This window comes from Cutaneotrichosporon cavernicola, assembly GCF_030864355.1.
Source record: "Cutaneotrichosporon cavernicola HIS019 DNA, chromosome: 6".
Taxonomy (NCBI): Eukaryota; Fungi; Basidiomycota; class Tremellomycetes; order Trichosporonales; family Trichosporonaceae; genus Cutaneotrichosporon; species Cutaneotrichosporon cavernicola.
Window position 1 is genome coordinate 2,160,038 of NC_083398.1, and position 20,870 is coordinate 2,180,907.

Genomic DNA, 20,870 nt, shown 5'->3' on the forward strand with positions numbered 1-20,870 from the left:
TCCATCGTCGCTTGTTCTGTCCCTTCAACGACTAGAGTGAAACCCCCTTCGCCAGCAGCCCATTCCGCTGACTATTCTCTAACCACTTCCTCCCGCCGCTTGTCCCTCCACCATGGTACGCAACGCTCGGACATCTGCCCCCATCGCTCACACAATAGGCCATCGGCAAGAAGGGCAAAAAGGTCGGCGGCCTCCTGGCTAGCAGTGGCGTCCAGAAGCCGCAAAAGGTCGCAAAGGTTAGCACCATGTGGTCGGGCCCCGCTCACTTCAGGCCGACTGGTCCGAGGGCTTCAGGAAGAAGAAGACGGCCGGTGTGCAGGACATGACCCTCCTCAGTACCATCACCAACGAGGCCATTAACGAGAACCTCAAAGCGCGCTTCTTGAACCAGGAGATCTATGTGAGCTGGTAGAAGGCTATACCAGCTGACAGTAGACATACATTGCCCATGTGCTCATCTCAGTCAACCCCTTCCGCGGTGAGCATCGCCTCTTCCGCAGCGTATTACGTCGCTGCGAATTTTGGGGGGAAGAGTATCGAACAGTGCTGACGACGCAGACCTCGGCATCTACTCGGAAGAGACGCTACAGTCGTACCGCGGCAAAAACCGTCTCGAGATGCCGCCGCATGTGTTCGCTGTCGCCGAGTCGGCTTACTACCGCATGACAACCGAGAAGGAAAACCAGTGTGTCATCATCTCGGGCGAGTCGGGCGCTGGCAAGACTGAGGCTGCCAAGCGCATCATGCAGTACATCGCTGCAGTTAGCGGGACCAGCGATGGCTCGAGCGGCGGCATCGAGGGCATCAAGGAGATGGTGCTTGCCACCAACCCCTTGCTCGAGTCGTTTGGGTGTGCCAAGACATTGCGTAACGACAACTCCAGTCGCCACGGAAAATATCTTGAGATCATGTTCGACAGCTTGGGCCAGCCAGTGGGCGCGCAGATCACAAATTACCTCTTGGAAAAGGTGAGCTGTAGGAGATACGAAAGCTGATAACAGAACCGTGTCGTGGGCCAGATCAAGAATGAGCGCGACTTCCACATCTTCTACCAGCTCACCAAGGCGGCGCCGCAGGACATGAGGAGTGAGTGTTGATGGTTGCGTTCCGTGCTAACAGTCCAGATGACTTCGGCCTGCAGGGGCCCGAAGCGTATGCGTACACGGCCAACAGCAAGTGTCTCAATGTGGCAAGTATCGACGACAGCAAGGATTTCACCGAGACGTTGCACGCCATGGACATTATTGGCCTTTCCAAGGAGGAGCGTACCTCCATCTTCCGCGTGCTGGCGACGGTCCTATGGCTCGGCAACTGCGAGTTCGTCGAGGGTGACGATGGGAACGCTCGCATCGCCGACACGGGCGTCACCGACTTTGTCGCGTATCTCATGAACGTCGACGGCGCGGCGGTTCAGAAGGTGCTCCTCTCGCGCATCATGGAGACGCAGCGTGGCGGCCGCCGGGGTGAGTATGAGGTTCAAACGTCAACTGACGGCAGGGTCCGTGTACGAGGTGCCCCAGAATGTGGCGCAGGCGAACTCTGGACGTGACGCGCTCGCGAAGGCGCTGTACAACAACCTCTTCGAGTGGATCGTGAGCCGGGTCAACGTCTCGATGAAGCCCAACGTCGCGCATTCTTACGTTATTGGTGTTCTCGACATCTAGTGGGTGACACGAATTCGAGCATGGCTGACGTACAGCGGGTTCGAGATCTTCCAGGACAACAACTTTGAGCAGCTGTGCATCAACTACGTCAACGAGAAGCTTCAGCAAATCTTTATTGAGTTGACCCTCAAGGCCGAGCAGGAGGAGTATGTCCGCGAGCAGATCAAGTGGACTCCCATCAAGTGTGAGTGTTGTCACAGTCGATAAGCCTTACCCAGTCTTCGACAATGCGGTCGTGTGCGAGTTGATCGAGGGCAAGCGACCTGCCGGAATCTTTGCGACCCTCAATGATGCGACAGCGACGGCGCACGCAGACCCTGCGGCGGCGGACAACTCGTTCATCCAGCGGTCCAACATGCTGACGTCCAACCCCAACTTCGAGTCGCGCGGCAACAAGTTCCTCATCAAGCACTACGCCGGCGACGTGCTGTACAACGTGGCGGGCATGACGGACAAGAACAAGGACCAACTGGGCAAAGACATCCTCGAGCTCATCGACCAGAGCGGAGATACGTTCCTCCACACGCTCTTCCCTGACAAGGTCGACCACGACTCGAAGCGCCGCCCACCAACTGCTGGTGACAAGATCAAGGTAGGAATCGACCGGGCCATCACACTGACCCACAGCAATCCGCTAACGACCTTGTAACCAACCTGATGCAGTGCCAGCCCCACTACATCCGCACGATCAAGCCGAACCAGAACCGCTCGCCGACCGAGTACGACGACAAGGCCATCCTGCATCAGATCAAGTACCTTGGTCTCCAGGAGAACATTCGTGTCCGTCGTGCTGGTTTCGCATACCGTGCAGAGTTCCAGAAGATGGTGGAGCGCTTCTACCTCCTCTCGCCTTCGACATCGTACGCCGGTGACTACATCTGGGAGGGTGACGCCAAGTCTGGTTGCGAGCGCATTTTGACGGACGCGCGCATCGCCAAGGACGAGTGGCAGATGGGTGTGACCAAGGCGTTCATCAAGAACCCAGAGACGTTGTTCTACCTTGAGGGCGAGCGCGACCGTTACTGGCACACCATGGCGCGGCGTATCCAGCGGGCCTGGCGTGCGTACGTGCGCCGCAAGCACGAGGCTGCGACCAAGATTCAGCGCTTCTGGCGCAGCCAGAAGGAGAACCTCGTGTACGCGCAGAAGCGCGATTATGGCCACCAGGTGCTGGCTGGACGCAAGGAGCGTCGCCGCTTTTCGCTGATCGGCATGCGCAAGTTCATGGGCGACTATCTCGACGTGGGAGGGCGTTCGCCGCAGGGAGAGCTTCTGCGCAACGCCGCTGGCATCTCGGGCGCCGAGACGGTGGCATTCAGCTCGCGTGGCGAGATTCTCGTCTCCAAGCTTGGCCGTTCGTCCAAGCTCAGCCCGCGTTTCCTCATCATCACGGACAAGGCGTTCTACATTGTCGTCACGATGTCCAGGGACGGCCAGGTCTCGACGACCCTCGAGCGTAAGATCCCCCTCATCACGATCAAGGGCATCTCGATGAGCAACCTGCGCGACGACTTCATCGTGCTCAACCTTCCACCGGGGGGCGAGGAGGGCGACCCCGTGCTCGCGTGCCCGCTGAAGACTGAGATGACCTGCGTCATTCTCACGGAGGTCGGCGGCGGCGTGCCTGTCAACATCGGCCCTGTTATCGAGTACTCAAAGAAGAAGGGCAAGAAGGCGCAGATCAAGGCTATCAAAGGGCAGGGTGAGCCGGTATACAAGTCGCACACCATCACGGTCGGCCCCGGCGAGGCACCTAACAGCGTGTCCAACCCTATGCCGGCTCGCAATGCCAAGGTGAAGAAGGCCGCGAAGGCTGCGCCTGCAGCCATGGTTGGGCGCTCGCAGAATCGGCCGCAGGCGCGTGCTCTTCCCGGCGCGTCCAAGCCGTCTGCACCGCCTGCGATCGCGGGCATGACGGCGGCTCCTGCTGCTGTCAAGCCTACACCAGTCGCCCCGCCTGCGCCCAAAATGCCCACCGGTTTCGGCGCGGTCAAGGCGCCCGCAGCGTTTGGTGCTCCGAAGGCGCCTTCCGCTCCCATCGGCGGCGGCCGTGCCCCGCCTCCGCCGCCGCCGCCTCCCCCTCCCCCTCCCGCTGCGCCGGCCGCACCGCCCAAGGACATGTACCGCGCACTGTACAACTTTGCGGGCCAGGAGGGCGAGATGAACCTGACCAAGGGCGACGAGGTAGAGGTCAAGGAGAAGGACGACAACGGGTGGTGGATGGTGGTTAAGGGTGGACAGGAGGGCTGGGCGCCGAGCAACTACCTCAAGCTTATCGAGCAGCCGGCCGCGCCGCCCCGTCCTCCACCCGCACCAAAGAGGCACGTGCCTCCTCCCGCTCCTACCGCTCCTGCCGCCAACCTGGCAGCGCCTTCAGCGAAGCAAGCCGCGCGCGGTTCGGTGGCTGCCGACGCTTTGGCGGCCATGTTGAGTGGTCGCGCAGCGGTGTCCAACGGCGGCTCGCCCACAACCGGGTCAGGCGCCGGCTCGCCGTCGAGCACGCCAGGAGGCTCTCGTCCGTCGAGTGGCATGGGCCGCGGCCCGCCTCCGGCTACGAAGCCCAAGCCCATCGTACCGCCTAAGCCGGGAGCGAAGCCGGCTGGTCTCGGCGGAGGACGGCCGCCCGTGCCAGGCGCATTCAAGCCGAGCGCGCCAAGCGGAGGCGCGTCGCTAGGCAAGGTCAATCAGCCGAAGGCCGCAGGCGGACAGCTTGACCTTGCTGCGGCGTTCATGAAACGCGCAGCGCAGGCACGGGGTGAGTAAACTTTAGACTGTACAGTAGAATGCCACGAATGCCACGACGGGGGTCACATTAGCGCATTGAGTTGCAGAGTGAGTTATCCGGAGGGCCCGAGAGCTCCACGAAATGGTTACGATTCGGTTTGTGTTCCGCACACGACTAATGAGCCGGTGTAAGCGGTGAAAAGTCAGTGAATAAGGCTTATCTCGGAAACTCGAAGGTGGGTATCTATGCATGCGGAACTGTGCTTGGTCATATGGTGTGTCGGGAGTAGCGAGTCGTAAAGTGATCTGGTGTCAGCTAATGGTCCAGACGTTCCAGCAAACACGCTGTTGCCCAATTCTCCATCCTGAGCGGCGCGTCGTGTCATGCTCACCACTCGTTAAGCGGCCGCGTCCACTGGTAGTTCCACCCTTTACCCCTACTCTCGACAGGCACCCACGCCTCGCGCGGGACAATGCCCTCGGGGCGGGACTCGAGCCAGCGGCTCTCGGTCGTCTTCTTCTTCCCCTGCGCCATCCCCTGCTTGGCAGCGGCGTACGCCGCGTTGGCATGCGCCACACGAATCATCGCGCGATCGTACAGTGCGCGCGGCAAGACTCCCTCTCCAATGACGCCGAGTCCCTCCTCAGCAGGACCGCGGGTAAGCGCGTCGAGCTCAGTGCAAGCATCGACCATCGCGTCGTACTTTGCGCTAATGGCGGCCGACCGGGACGCACGCGCGTCACGACGGTGCAGGTTCCACGCACGCTCAATCGTCTCGTGCGCCTCTGCCGAAGGGGCTGCGGCACGGATACGGCGCTCGTAGTCGACATGCCTGGCGCCGATGGGGGAGGCCGAGGTGGGGGCGACACCGTCCTTGGGGTAGAGGGAGGCGCGGATCACTTCCATCTTCCCCTCGGTTGGAGTAGAGTGGGCATTGAAGGCCGCGTTACGCTTGAGCAACGGGGTGAGGGAGGGGAGGCGGGCACGCGAGGTTGAGGCCAGCATCGACATTGTTGGGTGTGGGTCTGGGTAGGTTGGAATGGATGCAAGTGGAGGCTGCACAGGTCAGGCCGAAATCTCAGCTCGGCGCTCGGCGAGGGCCGGAGCGGCGATTTGCGGGTGTGGCACCTTTGCCCAAGTGCCACGTGGGAATTGGAGGGGGACCGACGTCATCAGATGATGTTGTTGACGTTGGTATGCCCTCCCCATCAACCCATCAAGAGAGAGAACAAGAGTGGTGACGCAGGATATGACGAGCCGCATCCTGCCCGCCACCTTGCCGGTCTTGCGGTATATGGTACATAAACGTCCCAATGCTATTCTATCTTTACTTTGCTAACACCTTACACACCATGTCATTTGCAGGCCTCAATACTGGTAACAATCTCAGCCTGTACGCCGTGCCCGCGGCGTTTGGCCTTGCGTGAGTAGAGCCGTAGTGCAGAGCGGTGATGCCCTGTCGTCGGGGCGAGCCGTGGCGCTGCTCATGGCACATGCCCTCACTCCGCTCACGCCGCTCACACCAGCATCGCACCACACCTCTATGCGTTGGGGCTCGTGACTCTCAAGCATCCGGCTGGGGCCAAGGGGTTCGACTTCAGCGTGAGTTTCTCGGCGTCAGGCAGAGCTGTCGACGTGGAAGACTTGGGCGCATGACTGTACATGCTTTTCTCCTTTGTGACCGGTTGACCTCGGTTCCGGTGGAGTAGGCATGTCAACACCGAGCTCCGAGCTGCCATCTTCCCAACCCGCCCTGCCTACTGTCAAGCTTGACATTGCAGGACAAGCGCGCTCCGCTTCCTCTCTCTCTGCTTGGCAGCCCACCTGTGGCTCACTGCTAGAGACTCGCTCACACAAGTTTCCCGGCAACACGCGCAAGTTGATCTCCGAGTCACGTCTCTCTCCCACCGACCAGGAGAGGTACCTCCGCGCCGAGGCAGCCAACGACAACGGTTTCGTCGGGCTCGGCTTTTTCGCTGCCGCCGTGGCTGTCGGAAACGCTGCAGGCCTCTCCAACTCGTCACTGAACCGCGCGGCGGGCGTCTACCTCGCCTCGCGCCTGGCTTACAACTTGCTCTACATCCTTGGGACGAACAGTGAGTCTAGAGGAGGGTGGATTAGCAGAGGCGAAAGCGTGGTCAGAAAAGACTAACACCAGATGCCGCAGGCATCGCGCGCACCGTCGCATGGATGGTCGGCAGTTTCAGCTGCGTCGGCCTCTTCTGTGAGGCAGGAGACAAGCTCTCAAAGTAACACGGCAGTAACAAAGTATGATGATACATCTCGGAAGTACAGTGGCGTGTTGCGTGTCGGCATGTCCCTTGTCGGGCAATGTTGGTCTCTAGTTGCTCTACGCTATCGGTTCGTCTACATCGCCGGCTTGCTGTCACCGTTCGCCTCGCTCTCTCCTAGTTCAGCACCTGTTCGAGTGTCCGTAGTGTCCGTTTCCGTGTCCTGCTTCCCGTCCAACTCCATTGCCCTCTCCACCTCGATCTCTGAGCCCGCCGGCTCGATGGCCATCTCCTCGCCTTCTCCTCGTCCGCTCGCCATTCCCTCGCCATCTCCAGTCCCATCTCTTATCTCGACGGCGACCCTGGCCACGACCGCCTCGCCTCCTCTTTCTCCAGCACCATCTGCCACAACGTCAGTATCACCAGACCCACCCTCGCCGTCCCCGTTCTCCACACCAAGCGGTTTGTGCAGGCGCTCAGGCAGCGGAAGGTCGGGGAATGCGTCGGACAGGCTCGTCTCGAGTTGCCGCCGGAAGGACTAGGGTTAGTGAGCGCGCAAGAGATGTGACAACCGAGCGCAGATGACGAGAACGAAGAAATATCTGTGTAGCTGAGACCCACCTCGAGACCCAGTAACCGTCCCAGGGCATACTGGTTTTCGCCAGTCGCGCGACTTAACGAAGTCTTGGTGTACTGGTGCGGGTTCTTGGCCTTGTCGATGTTTCTGCCATCAGCCGAGGGCACAGGTGTGGCGTTGGGACTTTAGGGGGAGCGGAGACGTACTCAATGATCTGCTTCGGCACCGAGTCGTTGACCTGCGGCGCGAGACGCGTGAGCTCAATGAGCGCCCTGTTGACCTTCTCCCTACTGTCAGCTATTCTGGCTGTTCAAGGTGCCTGCGACGACCCACATCCGCTCAGCAACCTGGCCTTCCATCCCAGCAACAACCTCGCCAGCGCACACCTCCATCTCGTACAGGTCTTGAGCGAGGCGTTGGAGTTCCTTCTCGAGTGTTGCACGGATGTGTGGGTCCTCGGGTGGTGCGCCGGGAAAGGGCGTGGGTGCGGGAGAGGGTAAATGTTGGCCGTGGGACATGGCGCGTGTGGGCGATTGGTAGTCGAAGTGGAGACAATGGGGCCCTGCGAACCTATAGGAAAAAGACTACCAACGAGTGGTGCTGGACAGGGGATGAGAGTGGTGATGTGGATGGAGAGGTGGAGAAATAAAAGGTGGAGGCGGAGACAAGAAGATGAGGATTGTACAGTGTCAAGGGCCAAGTCACCGAACCTGCGCCGGCAACCTACGAATCCACGAAATCGGACTGCACACTTATTCATCATCAACCATCGCAACCATGGTTGACCCAGTAAAACCTGTCAGGCCGCCATCGATAGCCGCCCTGTCGCTCGAAGACAGCAAGGTGGCCGACGAGCTCGAGGCCTTCCGGCGCCAGTGGCGGGCCGAGGTTGAGGCCAAGAAGGAGGTAGAGGTAGACGCAGGCGGCGTCATGTGGAAGGGAACTGCTGAGGAGGGCAAGGTCGACAAGGGCAAAGGCAAGGGCAAGGCTGCGGAGGAGGACAAGCAGACGAAGGGAGACGAGGAGTGGCCAGAACCCGGCTCGGCTATCAAGGCTGTGCGCTCGAGATCGCCTGTCAAGGCTCGTCCGCGGTCACCCACCAAGCCGACGTCACCCAAGACGCTGCGCTCTCCTACCAAGACGCAGTTCCCGCGCTCGCCTACCAGAGCGCCAGCACAGCTACCCCGCTCGCCGACAAAGCCTACCCGCGCCGAGGCGGAAGGCACAGAGACTACCGACTTGAACTCGGCCTCGGCCTCGGACTCGGACTCGACCATGCCCTTCCCCCAGCGGCGGCGCACGGGCGACGCCGTGGGCCTCTACACCCGCGCCGTGGAGGCCGAACAAGGGGGACGCCTATCCGATGCGCTGCACTTGTATCGCCGTGCGTTCCGGGCCGACGAGAACGTTGACCGACTCTACGCGCTGAGCGTGCGCAAGGCTGCCGCGGCTGCCCCTCAGATCCAGGAGGAAAAGGGGGAGGCGACGCCGACGCCAGTCGACATTGTGGATCCGTCTGCACCTGATGAGTCCGAGTACACGTTTACGCGCGAGGTGCAGGTCCGCCCCGACTATGAGCGGGAGGGTAGTCGCGTGAGCCCGCTCACGACGCTGCTCGAGGCGCGGGTGGGCGATCCCGAGAGCTTTCCAGACTCGGAGGTGGGGGATCCAGCCTTGTCATTCCGTGCTGCAGACAACGCACTGCCGCTTCCCATCGCTACGCTGCCGAGCGAAATCCTCAACCGCATCCTCCTATTGCTTGATGTTGCGGCGCTGGAGCGTTTTGGGGCTAGCTGCTGGCGAGCACGCCTCCTCACGGCCTACAGTGCTGCGTGGAAGAGATTCGCAGGGGAGATCTACAATCCTCCGATGGTGGAGAGTGTTGCGCTGGGGCGTGGTTTGGCACGTCGGCATAGGGACGAGTGGCGCACCACTCTGGTCGAGGAGGAGCGCCTACGGATGGACGGAGTCTACATTTCGGTGTGCCACTATATTCGACCGGGCGCGGGTGAGCAGTGGGTCACCATTACGCACATGAGTGAGTCTCAGCTTTAGCTGGACAGCCACAACCCCCGCTATCGTCCACTAGCTCACAGCTCACACCAGTCACGTACCACCGCTTCCTTCGCTTTTACAACGACGGGCACGTCATGTCGTTCCTCACGACTGACCACCCTTCGGACGTTGTGCCGCTGCTCAAGCCCTCGTTGCGAGCCAAGGGCTTACACTTTGGCCGTTGGCGCCTTGTGCGCGACGAGGACGAACGCGGGCGAAAACGTGCTCGCGTGATCATTACCGACCTCGTCGAGCCGGGCCCTGGCGCAAAGTACGAGTTTGAGATGGAGCTCAAGCTGCGCGAGACCGGGCGCGGTCGGTGGAACAAGCTCGACCTCGTGTCTTACTCGTCCATCAACCTCGCGACGGGTGAGGCCCTTGGTTTAACCCTCAAGCACCAGAAGCCATTCTACTTTTCAAAGTGCGTCCGGCCAGAACTAGAGCTGACAGACAGAGTACGGTCATACCATCCCCCGTTCTAAGAGACGCTTTAGTGTACCATGCATAGGTCGCACGCATGTACCACGGCTTGTACCGCGGTCTTATTCTATCTCCTTGCTAGAGGAACTCGCCGAACCATTCCTGGAACTGCTCATCGACCGAGAGAACGGGCGGGGGAGCTGGCGGCTTGGCGATTTGGAGCGCCTCAGGAAGCGCTCTTGTCAGACATCGTCAACCTGAGCTTACGCACCTTCATTCTCTGCAATACTCTTCTGACCCGGGTCGATATCGCCACGAGCATCGTCGAGAATTGTCGAGGAGCGATTGCAGGCAGGCTTGGCCGAACCAAGCGTCTTGCTGGTGGACGAAGAGCTCTTGCTGCTCGTCTGGCCGACAGGGAGAGCAGCTCTCTTGGACTTGGAGGTGCGCTCCGCACATGCATTCGTCTTCCCAGCCGAACGCGACGACTTGTGAGGCGGAGGTCTGTCACCCATGTCGATGAACCCATCTTCGTCGTCGTCCATGTCGTCATCATCCGGTTCCTCGTCGTCGTCGATGGCCTCATCGTCGATGAACGACTTGACAGCTAACGCCAGCTTGCGCGTCTTCGGCTTGGCCACCACTTCGCGAGGCCGCTTATTCTTGTTGTTGCTCTTCATCTCCCTTGGCACTGTCAGATCGATGAGCTCGTCGCCGTCGCTGTCGTCGACGCCGAGGAACAGAGGGGACTTCGAGCGCCGGGTAGCACGCGAGGGTGCAATTGTCATTGAAGATCCAGGTTCACCGGCGTTCTGCAATTAGCAGGCGTTGCCACCGAGCTACTCACGCTGCGAGCGATGATCTCCTCACGCTTAGGGAACTTGTCCGCCGGGATTCGCGGCTTGTACATGAACGTGCGGGACAGACCACTCTTCTCCTCCACTGAGGACGATCAGCTCTCTGTCACTGTTAGAAACGTACCTCCAGCGATGCACATGATTCTCTCGTCTGGGTAGTAGAGCGTCGCCTCTAGTCCAAACTCGCGAACTCGATCGCTAAGTCGGTTCGTGCTGGAGTCAGTGTTGAGCAACCGATCAGCTAACCCGATGGCTCGCTTGTCAATGAAGCGATTGTCTTTGGTAGTCACAGTGAGGATAATGAGGTTGTAAGCCTTCGTGCGTTTCTGGTTGCCGCGGATTGCCCCTCCCTTGGTCGGTTTGTGCACGAGTTGGCCACTATTCCTGATCTGCAGACGCAATTGCACTGTGGGGTAGCCGTTCTCGTCTTGGCTCCTGCCTTCCTCGCTGAAGTCAACCACAGGGCGAACGAAGCTCACGTGAACTCGATAGTGAACCGTGGTAGAGCCGTCACACGTTCCAGCACCTCTGTGCCGAAGGGAGGATGGCGGTTCAGCCACATCTCGATCCGACTGGGCTGCAACTTGAGCAAGTCGTCGAACGCTGGGGTCAGCGGTGATGGCAAGCTAGCAATCACTGTGAATGCCGTTGGATTCCAGCACAGTGATTGACTTGGGACCAATCTTGTCAATCTGGCGGAAGACGGCGGATGTGTCCTCCCACGCCTTGCCGTGAACGGTGTGGCACAGCTCTATCGCCGCCACAGCAGCTCGGCCATACTGCTTGTGGCAGGTAACGTTGAAGATGGCGCGCGCAAGACGGGGAGCAACATTGAAGATTAGGATTTGCGTCTGTAGCGGGGACGTGTTCTCCGTCTTGGTCGAGAACTCGTCTAGGTTGACGTTGCCGAACGTGACCTGAGCCAGTAGGAACACCTTATCGGCGTACGTCTTTGCCGGGGTGTCAAGGTGATACTTGATGTCTTTGTGCACTCGCAGCGTGTTGAGCAGCTGAGGTCATGAGATGGCGGAGAGTTCACTCACCGCCCGGTCTCCCTGCCGGATTCGCAGGCTCGAAAACTCGGTTGATCCTGCAAGAAGTTCTAGCAGACTGCGGAGGCTCGAGTCGGGGTCCATGCTGACAATGTGACACATCTGGAGTTAGTCTTGATCTGGGCCTGTTTCGCGTACCGTCCTGTATGAGATAAAGTTCTGGCTCATGATCGTGCCCAGGTTCGTTGGGAGCAGCTCTTTGGGTTCGGAGCCATCCTCAGTCTTTTCCTTGATCACCTCGGGATCGTCAGTGATGAAGTCGTGCTTCTTGAGATCGGACACGGAAGTCTGTCCGTTAGCGAGGCACTTGACACCAAACATACTTCCACGAATCGATCGAGCGTCGCGTCCCAGCTCTTGGTGTGATCCTTGGTCATCGTCTCCTGGTAGTGCTTTGGGTTCTGGCGGATGCGGATGCTGAGGAATGTTCTGTCGTATGAGCAACAAGCAGGAGTGGACCTGGCTCGGAAGGCGGTCGACTCACCCGCGTAGCCACTCCTGAGCGTTCTGGAGGGAGCCGATTGTTCCGAGGCCGATCTCGCTGTTGATATCTTGGCGGTTAATCTGGGTCTTTGAAAGAGACACGTACGCTCAGTGAGATGATGATGGAGATAGCTCTCCAGGATCGTCTTAGAGTGCATCATTGACTGGTACTTGTGGAGCTTCGTGTTGTTGCACATGATCTGGGTCAGGACTTGCGAGGTAGGCGTGACTCACAACCACCGTACCGCTGTTATCGAACTGGGGTCGACCTGCGCGGCCCATCATCTGCTGAATATCGATATCACTGTACTCTCGAAAACCTTGTCCTGCCCAGCATGACGTTCCTTTGATGACCACGAGATGAGCCGGAAGGTTGACTCCAACGGCCAGCGTCTGGCAGTTAACTTCTATAAAACTATGCGCCACTCACCGACGTCGCGATAAGTAGATGGAGCTGCGAGGTGCGGAAAGCCTGCTCAATGGTCCGACGATCGAGGAGATCCAAGCCCGCGTGATGGACGGCGATGCCGAGTTCAGTCCATTTCTGGATCTTGGCATCCTTGAGAATAACGCGTTGGCTATTCAGTCAATGTCTGCGATATATGTACCGGAGCAACGTACTTGTCGCTCACGCCCCACGGCAAACGCGTACGGTTAGTAGCTGCGTTCTGGTACTCTTGGAAGATGTGCTCGGCGGTGGCTTGGCATGCTGGATATGAGCGTCAGCCGCAAGAGAGCCTTGACCTTTGCGAGTGGGGCAGAAGACGAGAGTAGGGAGGCCGTCAGTATGTTGGTTGAGCAGACGCCATAGCTCCTTGTCAAGTCGACCGCCCAGCGCAAACTCGTTCGGTGCATCGACACCAACCGCATGCAGCGTGAGAGGCACAGGTCGATATTCGTCACCAAACTGAATGTCAGACGGACATGACAAAGACCAACCTTGAACACGCGGGCCTTGGGCATCTGCTCAATGTCGTCGTATTCGACTGGCGGCATGGGCTCGTCGTCGCCATCTTCGTTACGCACTTGAGACTTGCCCTGCTCCTTGCTTCCGATCCAGCGAGCCACATCGTCAATGTTCGGGACCTATCGTGAGGTCTATCTCGTTACGCAGCCACAAGACCCTCACCGTTGCAGAAACTGCCACAAACCGAAGCCCATCCCCGCGCTTCTTCATACGTGAGACGACCACCTCTAGAGTAGCACCACGTTCCTCGTTAAGAGTGTGAATCTGGTGTCAGACTGAGGTTGTTCAAGCTGGACTTGCTTCGTCGATCATCATGAGACAGAGCCGACCTTGGATCGAGTGGGCACGGCGCGTGATCGAGTCCCACTTCTCAGGCTGTACACTCAGAAGAGTGGCGTCCACGCGGACGTACTGTTGTGATGATCAAGTCTGCACTCTCGGTGTACGTCTGGATATTGTAGATCTCTGTGTCGCCTGTCAATTCGATGCCTAGGATATCAGCGCAACCTCGGCGTGGGATACGCACACTTGACATTGAGAGCCTTGAAGCGCTCCCGCCAGTCGTAGTACCGCTCGGAACAGAGGGCCTGGTGGTTAGCTTGTCTTGCACCAAGGGCTGCCGGGCCAAAATCTCGCAACTACGGCTTGCTTGGCCAAGATGCTACAACCACAGGCTGTCAAAGCCTCGCCACCATGGGCTGCCCGCCCGAAATCTCGCCACCACGCGCTGCTTTGCTTACGCACCTTCGTCGGAGCCATGTAAATAGCCAGAGGAGTGTACGCCGAGCTCTTGAACTGCAACATGCGGAGGAAAGCCAGCTCGAACACAGTCGTCTTGCCCGATCCGGTGGGCGCTGGAGTCAGATGCGCCACAGTCACGTCTCACCAGACACCACCATGTTCTGATCGGTCTTGTACGCCGTCTGAAAGATGGTGCTCTGCATTTCGTTGAACTCCCGGAACGAGAATAACTGGCGCTCCTCATTTGTTTCTGGAATCAGCGATGATCGTCGTCGCCACGCACCGAGAGCATACACCGACACCCGTGGAAAGCTTCCCTTCTTGATGAACTTGCTAGGCCCCGTGGTAGTGGGCGGTTCAACCGGCGACGTGAGTTGAGCGTCGGGCGGCGGGATATGGCCTGCGGGGGGTGGCGGGAGCTTGGGGAATCTCACTGTCGAGGCTGACGGCGGGCGTGCTGGCGGGCGGCGCGTCAAGCGGTCCCCGGCGTGTCCCTCAGATTCGCCTTCGCGGAGGAAGTACGGCGATCTGCGGTTCTGTAAAGGTACTGGAGGCTGGGTGGGTTCGGACCGCTCGACCACGGAGGTGCTAACAGAGTGTAGCTCTGGTACGTTGGTCGCCTTGAGAAGGTTTGTATGGGCCTCTAAGAGCTCAGGCGGTAGAGAGGGGGCCTGGGTGAGGGGAGGAAGGTGCTGGTTCCGAGGAAGCTCGGGAGATGGTTGAGGATTCCCGGTGTCCTGAGGGTGGTGAGACGGGGTAGAGGACCACTGGGCGGGTGGAGAAAGATACTTGCTCGTGGGGCCAGAATCTGGCTGCCCAGCCGCTGGGCTCGTTAGCGAATTATGAGAGGTGACTCACCCTTAGCCTCGTTCATCTCAGCAATGGCTGCGTCGATCCATCCATCATCGTCCAAGTAGTCGTCATCCGCGGGAGTCTTCTTGGGTTCGCTGTTGACGAGGATCGTGTGTCCTGCAATCGGGGACGACTTGTCAACCTTGCTCGTGGCATTGGACGGGGGAGAGGGATACGCCTCCTGAGCGTTCGAGGTGCCCAAAAGCAGCTGCAGGGCGCCAGTGGGTGAGGCGCCGTTAGCTGGAGGAAGGGCTGTGTCACCGCCTACACGCGGGGAGGGAAGGTGAGGAGCGTTGAGCGTCGGCGGTGACTGGACAGGCCAGAAACCACTGCCTGGAGGAGCTTGGTGGAAGGGCGCCAAGGGGGCCTGGGGCAGTTGAGGGTGAAGAGTGTGGGCCGAGGGAAGGTAGTCACCCCACAGATTCGGGTTGTTGTACGGGTTGGGCATTGAAGATGGGCACGGCGGTGGACCCCAGTTCTGGAGTGCGAAGCCCTGGTACGGTGTTGGGAACCGCGAGGCCGAGGGGTTCATAATCGAGCTGGCGGCGTAGGGAACGACTTCAGCGACGTTGAGGCAAGGGTCAAGGTTAGTAACGGGGTAACCGTCGCGAGCGGCATCGAGTCGGCTGAGGAGCTCGTCCACGTCGGCGATTCCAATGCTCTCCGACATGGCTTTATTCGGGGAATGTTTGTGTTGTGCCAAGCGTCAATAGAGGGAGGGAAGTAGAGTTAGGAAAAGGTGAGTGATGGAGAATGTGAATTGAAGAGTTAGAGTGTAAATGAGAAACAAGGTGGTCGAAGAAGGTATCCGGAAGTCGCCCAAGTGAGGATGAGTCAACCCCGAGGAAGGTGGTTTCGGTCATTTTAAACTAATGCTGCATGCTTCTACTTGGTGATCTCGAAGACGATCTGGATTGTTAGTGATGATATCGATGCGTTCGCGCCTCGCGCTGCTCAGCGCGCCACCCACCTTGCCAGAGTTCTTGTTGGCCGCCATCTCCTTCTGTCCCTCGATGACCTCGGTCCATGGGTACGTCTTGTACACTTCGACCTTGTACTTGCCCGAGACGATGAGGGGGAGTGCGTGTTCCTTGAACTGCTGGAGCAAGTTGGCCTGGTACTCGACCGTGCGGGAGCGGAGGGTGGATCCGCGGAGCTGGAGGCGCTTGCCGAGGAACATGGCAATGTTGGCCTTGTCGACGACAGCACCACTCATGAACGCAAGTAATACCATGCGGCCGTCGCGGCGCATAACAGAAAGGTTGCGCTGGAAGTAGTCCTTGCCAATAAAGTCTACAATGACGTCGATGCCCGTGTCGTGTTTCTTGATCTCCTCCTCAAAGTCCTGGGTGCGGTAGTTGATCACAATGAGGCGGGGATCGTTGTCGACGAGGTTCTTGAGGAACGCGACCTTTTCATCGGAACCACAGGTGGTGAATACCTTGCCTGCCTTACCAGTCTGGAGGGCGAGCTGGATTGCAGCGACACCAACACCAGACGCGCCGGCATGGATAAGCGCGTTCTCTCCTTCCTTGAGTCCGGTTTCGAGGAAGAGGGCCTGATACGCAGTCATCCAGTTCTCGGGGAGGGCCGCGGCCTGTACCCAGTTCAATTCCTTGGGCTTGGGAAGGAGCATTGACTCGGGGCTGGCAATGTACTCGGCGTATGCTCCCTGGTGTGAGTGTACATTGTCAGAGACATACTCACGCCGAACGCAAGGCCAAACACCTCGTCGCCGACCTTGAACTTGGACCCACCCTCGCCGAGCTCGGTGATTGTGCCGGCAAACTCGACGCCGAGCACCGTCTTGCTAGCCTGTGGAGGGAGGTTGTACTTGCCCTCGCGCTGTAGGAGGTCCATGCGGTTGAGGCCGAAGGTCTGGGGTTAGCCTAGGCCGTGGTTGTGAGCCAAGCTGCTGAGCCGGCTGCTACATTGTACTAGTTTGCAGGAAACCCACCTCGATCTTCCGTCAGCACTCTCTTACACAGCAGCCCACTTTGACAAGCGCCTCCCCCTTCTTGGGGCTCGGCGTCGGCTCCTCACCGAGGTAAATATTCTCGACGGGGCCCTTGCCGTCCTTGATGAGGACGCAGCGCATGTTCTTGAGAGCGTGAGGAGTGTTGTGTAGCGGGCGAAGGAGGGGAGCGGTGATGGCAGCGAGGCGTGCAGCTGGTCGGATTGTAGGGGTGGTTCGCGACAGGAGGAGGGGTGTGATAACGCGGCGGGAGATGGACATGGTCTGGTCGCAAGTGTGAGAAGAAGGCTGTTGGGTGGTGGGTAGTGGGTGGTCGGTTCCATGGTTACCTCCACTCCGGCGTTCGGATGTCGGACTGCCGAAGGCCCGGGTAAACCAGGTTTGCGGGCTGCTTGTCTAATCAATTGGATTTTGATTACTAATGGTTACTACTAAGCACTGCACCGGGATTGGGATGAGATGACCGCGACGAATGCAATGCGATGACCGCAACGACCGCGACGAGCACGGTGAGGATCGTAATTCCAACGGTGTCCGCTTTGACCTCGCTATGTCTTCACCTCAATCTCGATGGTCGAAACGGCAAAGACAGAGGCAGCGGAGTGGTCCATACTCAACGTCTGCCCGCTTATCTCTGTACTCTATTGAACTCGGGGACCGGCCTGCACCTAGTTCGGGAGCTGGGCGAAGTGTACCAGCGAAGCTTGGTCACATTCTTCTGAAGAGCTTGTATACTAGGCCAACAGAGGCGTCCAACAGAGGCGTCCAGAGTGCCCTGAGTGCCACTGTCGCTAAACGACTGCTGGGGACCATCCATACGGTTTCCCGACTGCCCCGCTCTAGGTATGTCGAGTATCTAGCATCTAGCCATCTAGTCTATATAGTGATTAAAAGTGACGCACAACCTCACCGGGCTCTCCAGCCAGCTTTTCATCCACACGAGCTGGCTCGCCGCCATCGGGCTTGCCGTCGAACGGGAACGGCTGATCGCCAAGCTGTGCCATCGTGAGAGTGTGGATCGTCTGGAGATACTCCAATCCCTTGCCAGGCATCATGGCACCAAAGTCGCTGAAGCCTTGGTGACCCAGTCCGACAATGGAACACAGGCTGGCGTTGATGGAGCGGGCGCCCTTGAGCTCGTCGGGCCAGAAGTGGTTGTTCGCCCACTCGCCGCTGAGGATTGACAGAGTCGGTGGAGGAGGAACAGTGGAGGGAGAGGACGGAAGGGCGCGCGTGAATGGTTCCATCCAGGGGTCGAGGAGAACGGCTCTCTTCACGGGCAGTGGGGAGGGGTGGGAGGTTTGGAGGAGGCGGAGGATGGTCGCGCCGCCGAACGAGTGGCCAGTGAGTTGCAGATCCTCGACGTCTACCTTTTCACGGAGATCAGAGGCTGTGGATATGTCGTCTCCCTCGCCGGAGAGAAAGCGCTTGAATCCGTCGTAGGCGGCGTAGACTTCGCGGACACGAAAGTCGAGTTGGTGCGCGCGCCAGAGCATCATCTCGGGAGCCTTGACTGGGTCGGAACCGTCATTGTCCCACAGGCTGGTGTCAGCCGTCTTCTACTGGTAGACTCACTCAGTTTCTCCCAACTTTGTGAACACCTTCTCCTTGCCTTGGCGCACAACGCAAGGGTTGGACCCATCGGAATGTTCCACTGCGACGACGACGTATCCCTCGCTAGCAAGCGAGGAGCAGAAGTGGGAGTACGTGTTGCGCGTACCGACGAGGCCGTGTGAGAAGATGACGAGGGGGAATTTGCCCTCTGCGACTGGACCGGCGGGGTGCACAGGCATGCGGATGCGTCCGAGGACCTTCTCAGCGACCCACGTACCCCACGAACCGAGGTTCTTGCGCCCATAGGCCAAATAACCCGCTAATGCGCCCGCGATGGGTTCAGGTGTCCATGAAATGCCTTGGGCGTGGCCTGCAGCATAGGGGGTGGGGTAGTAGATGGCTAGGACGTTCTCGGTGAGGTTGAGTGCTGGAGTGCCGTCATTGAGTTTGGGCGTATCGGCGTATTGGGCGGCAGTAGGGATGGGGATACGTACGACAACATACCCGGTTGCGTACGAGCCGGGCCGTGGCTCGGAAAGTGTGGAGCTTAGAAATGGAATGTACATTTGTTGTGGAGTGTGTGATGGTGTGATGGAAAGGGAGGGAGGGAGGCTTTGAAGAGGGATTGGAGGTGGAGATCATGGACGCCGGGTCCTTGCTTCCGGAGGGATTCGCCGTCGTGTTCGTTTCATGCCACCGTGGCGGACGCCTACTCATCGCGGTGACACGCGGACGTTGTTCACCGTCTCCAGATAGTCTGGCAGCCTGCGTGGGTTGATAACAAGACATGCACCCTGTGGGGCCTCAAGCTCTCCTGGACACTGCTTGCCGGTTCACGTCGGCCCCGACCCCGACCTCTACCCTCATCCCACTTGTGACCTCGAGTGGCCCCGCGATCCCCATAGTGTCTCCATGTCAAGTCTCCGTGGCGTGGCGCGCTCTGTCTCGGCCGCGTAACCCTGCTTTGATGCTCGTGAGAGTGAAATAGTGATGCACCGTTGCTATCTGTCTTGGTTTGTCTTTGCCATCTCACTCTTCGTTCTTTCTCAACCATCTTGTCAAGGTCCCGGCCTCGCAGCACGGTTCAGATCATCGACCACCACGTCACGCCCCGTCGCCCGCTCACCTAATCTGCGGATCTGCACGCCGATATGCCAAGCAGTGCCTTTGGCTAGGCGCAAAGTGGACCATTATAGACGTCTAGGCGATCAGGCGAGCGCTCACCACAAAATTGACCTTTCTCGAGCTCTCGAGGCCTTGACACTCCGGCGCTGCCCAATCTAGCCAACTAGCCCTTGAGCCCTACAACCAGATCAGCCTTTGGCGCCTTGGGTACCTTTGAGACCTTGGCCCCTTGGAACCTTGGAACCTTTGAACCTTGGAATGTCCGCCGATCGCGCCGACACATCACATCACATCGACATGAGAGATCAGGGCATGTCACCCTCGAACGCCATCCCAACGCCGCGATTCATCGACATCTTGAATCAGACCCCTCTCTCTCTCGCGCGCCCTTGAGCCTTCGACCTGAGAACTAATGAGAAAACTGAGACAGGCCGATCTTTACTAGACGCGGGGTTTACGGGGGTACGGGGAGGGCACGGCCATCGTTGAGCGCGTCGGGTGGCCGCTGACACTGTACAGGGAGGCTAAGCCTGATAAATGCCTGAAACCGGAGCATGGTTATCAACGTGCCTGATGGTCTTGTCGCCCGCACAAGTGGAATCCGTGGCAGAGCGGTTACCGCCGCTTCTATATGGATACAATCATCGGGCTTGTCGGTCCAAAAAGCTCTTCTTTGTTCCTGTTGGAATACTGAGACATGCGCGCTTGCTTGGTGGACATGTGAACCACAGGCACAAGTCCGGCAATTCCGGCAACTCGTGTTGAAATTGCCGGAGCCCAATGCCCGGGGATCGCAAGGACCTAGCGCTGTCTGGAAAGCTGCAACAGGGCTTATCCGTGCATTTTTTATCTTTTCTCGATCATCTCTTGGTCCAGGCTCCAGGCTCCAGGCTCTTGCACGACACACAGGGAGGGGTATGTGAGGAAGCAACTAGGTACTGGACATTGGAGCACGGTTTTTTTAAAACAGAGTGCGCCGAACACGTTAGATTGCTGACAATGTGGCATGTGGGACTCGGGAGGAGTAATTTACAGAGCGTGCTTGGATCCATGGATCCGTGCAATGATGTGGTTTGAGGCGTAGGGCATAGGGCAAGAGGACAAAGACCAGACCAAGCAGCAGACCACTACTACCACTACATGAGGAATGGGCTATTTGGGAGGAAGGTTGGCTAGGATGAGTAGAATAAGTTTCGGCCAAGACGGGAAAATGGACCAGGTCAAGGTGATCCAGGTAACGCTTTGTGCGGGTGAGAATTGACCCAAGCCCAAGAGGGCATCATCAAAGACCAAACACCCGGCAGCCGACAGACCGACAGACCGACAATACAACTGACAATGGCCCGATGACACTTATTTATGACATGAAGAATGTATAAAGTGTGTGGTGTGAGAACCGATCTTGTATGAGATATGAGATATGATTGGGGTTGTGTAGATAGATGCAAGCGCCCCCTCTATTGTGAATATTGGTGTGACGCAACAAAGAGAATGCCAAGGTAATGATGAGCAAGGTGGCGTCGGCTCGTCGGGGACCAAGAGTATGACAGCAAAAAGAGCTTTGGAGCCTGACACCCGCGAATATTAGGGTA

The 20,870-nt window shown here is 58.6% G+C and overlaps 8 protein-coding genes across 8 annotated transcripts; 3 read left to right on the top strand and 5 right to left on the bottom strand.

The window, feature by feature from the left end:
* Positions 1-112: 112 nt before the first annotated feature.
* Positions 113-4,427, top strand: MYO1 (uncharacterized protein; the record flags this gene model as incomplete). The annotated part of the gene is made up of 11 exons (XM_060603352.1): positions 113-115; positions 159-236; positions 272-400; positions 436-478; positions 559-968; positions 1,002-1,086; positions 1,125-1,463; positions 1,498-1,663; positions 1,700-1,848; positions 1,883-2,256; positions 2,292-4,427. 11 exons carry the CDS (start codon positions 113-115, stop codon positions 4,425-4,427), a joined length of 3,912 nt encoding a protein of 1,303 aa, XP_060459654.1.
* Positions 4,428-4,656: 229 nt separating this feature from the next.
* On the bottom strand, positions 4,657-5,400 carry CcaverHIS019_0608490 (uncharacterized protein; the record flags this gene model as incomplete). Its single annotated transcript, XM_060603353.1, has 3 exons — positions 4,657-4,694; positions 4,781-4,803; positions 4,847-5,400. 3 exons carry the CDS (start codon positions 5,398-5,400, stop codon positions 4,657-4,659), a joined length of 615 nt encoding a protein of 204 aa, XP_060459655.1.
* A 341-nt stretch (positions 5,401-5,741) lies between these two features.
* CcaverHIS019_0608500 (uncharacterized protein) lies at positions 5,742-6,642 on the top strand (the record flags this gene model as incomplete). The annotated part of the gene is made up of 4 exons (XM_060603354.1): positions 5,742-5,812; positions 5,916-5,991; positions 6,248-6,485; positions 6,548-6,642. 4 exons carry the CDS (start codon positions 5,742-5,744, stop codon positions 6,640-6,642), a joined length of 480 nt encoding a protein of 159 aa, XP_060459656.1.
* A 114-nt stretch (positions 6,643-6,756) lies between these two features.
* CcaverHIS019_0608510 (uncharacterized protein) lies at positions 6,757-7,715 on the bottom strand (the record flags this gene model as incomplete). Its single annotated transcript, XM_060603355.1, has 5 exons — positions 6,757-6,794; positions 7,053-7,158; positions 7,242-7,344; positions 7,404-7,484; positions 7,531-7,715. The coding sequence occupies 5 exons, from the start codon at positions 7,713-7,715 to the stop codon at positions 6,757-6,759; spliced, it is 513 nt and encodes a 170-aa protein (XP_060459657.1).
* Positions 7,716-7,974: 259 nt separating this feature from the next.
* On the top strand, positions 7,975-9,734 carry CcaverHIS019_0608520 (uncharacterized protein; the record flags this gene model as incomplete). The annotated part of the gene is made up of 3 exons (XM_060603357.1): positions 7,975-9,235; positions 9,304-9,673; positions 9,707-9,734. The coding sequence occupies 3 exons, from the start codon at positions 7,975-7,977 to the stop codon at positions 9,732-9,734; spliced, it is 1,659 nt and encodes a 552-aa protein (XP_060459658.1).
* Positions 9,735-9,810: 76 nt separating this feature from the next.
* On the bottom strand, positions 9,811-15,294 carry HFM1 (uncharacterized protein; the record flags this gene model as incomplete). The annotated part of the gene is made up of 24 exons (XM_060603358.1): positions 9,811-9,908; positions 9,944-10,484; positions 10,520-10,614; positions 10,654-10,742; positions 10,776-10,976; positions 11,009-11,132; positions 11,167-11,539; positions 11,573-11,683; positions 11,720-11,869; positions 11,905-12,010; positions 12,066-12,132; positions 12,171-12,264; positions 12,299-12,457; positions 12,495-12,642; positions 12,686-12,773; positions 12,809-12,971; positions 13,004-13,150; positions 13,194-13,295; positions 13,444-13,520; positions 13,558-13,618; positions 13,776-13,885; positions 13,918-14,022; positions 14,056-14,595; positions 14,631-15,294. The coding sequence occupies 24 exons, from the start codon at positions 15,292-15,294 to the stop codon at positions 9,811-9,813; spliced, it is 4,413 nt and encodes a 1,470-aa protein (XP_060459659.1).
* Positions 15,295-15,509: 215 nt separating this feature from the next.
* On the bottom strand, positions 15,510-16,860 carry CcaverHIS019_0608540 (uncharacterized protein; the record flags this gene model as incomplete). Its single annotated transcript, XM_060603359.1, has 5 exons — positions 15,510-15,533; positions 15,595-16,296; positions 16,332-16,502; positions 16,582-16,587; positions 16,621-16,860. The coding sequence occupies 5 exons, from the start codon at positions 16,858-16,860 to the stop codon at positions 15,510-15,512; spliced, it is 1,143 nt and encodes a 380-aa protein (XP_060459660.1).
* A 626-nt stretch (positions 16,861-17,486) lies between these two features.
* Positions 17,487-18,719, bottom strand: CcaverHIS019_0608550 (uncharacterized protein; the record flags this gene model as incomplete). Its single annotated transcript, XM_060603360.1, has 2 exons — positions 17,487-18,141; positions 18,175-18,719. 2 exons carry the CDS (start codon positions 18,717-18,719, stop codon positions 17,487-17,489), a joined length of 1,200 nt encoding a protein of 399 aa, XP_060459661.1.
* Between the last annotated feature and the right edge of the window lie 2,151 nt (positions 18,720-20,870).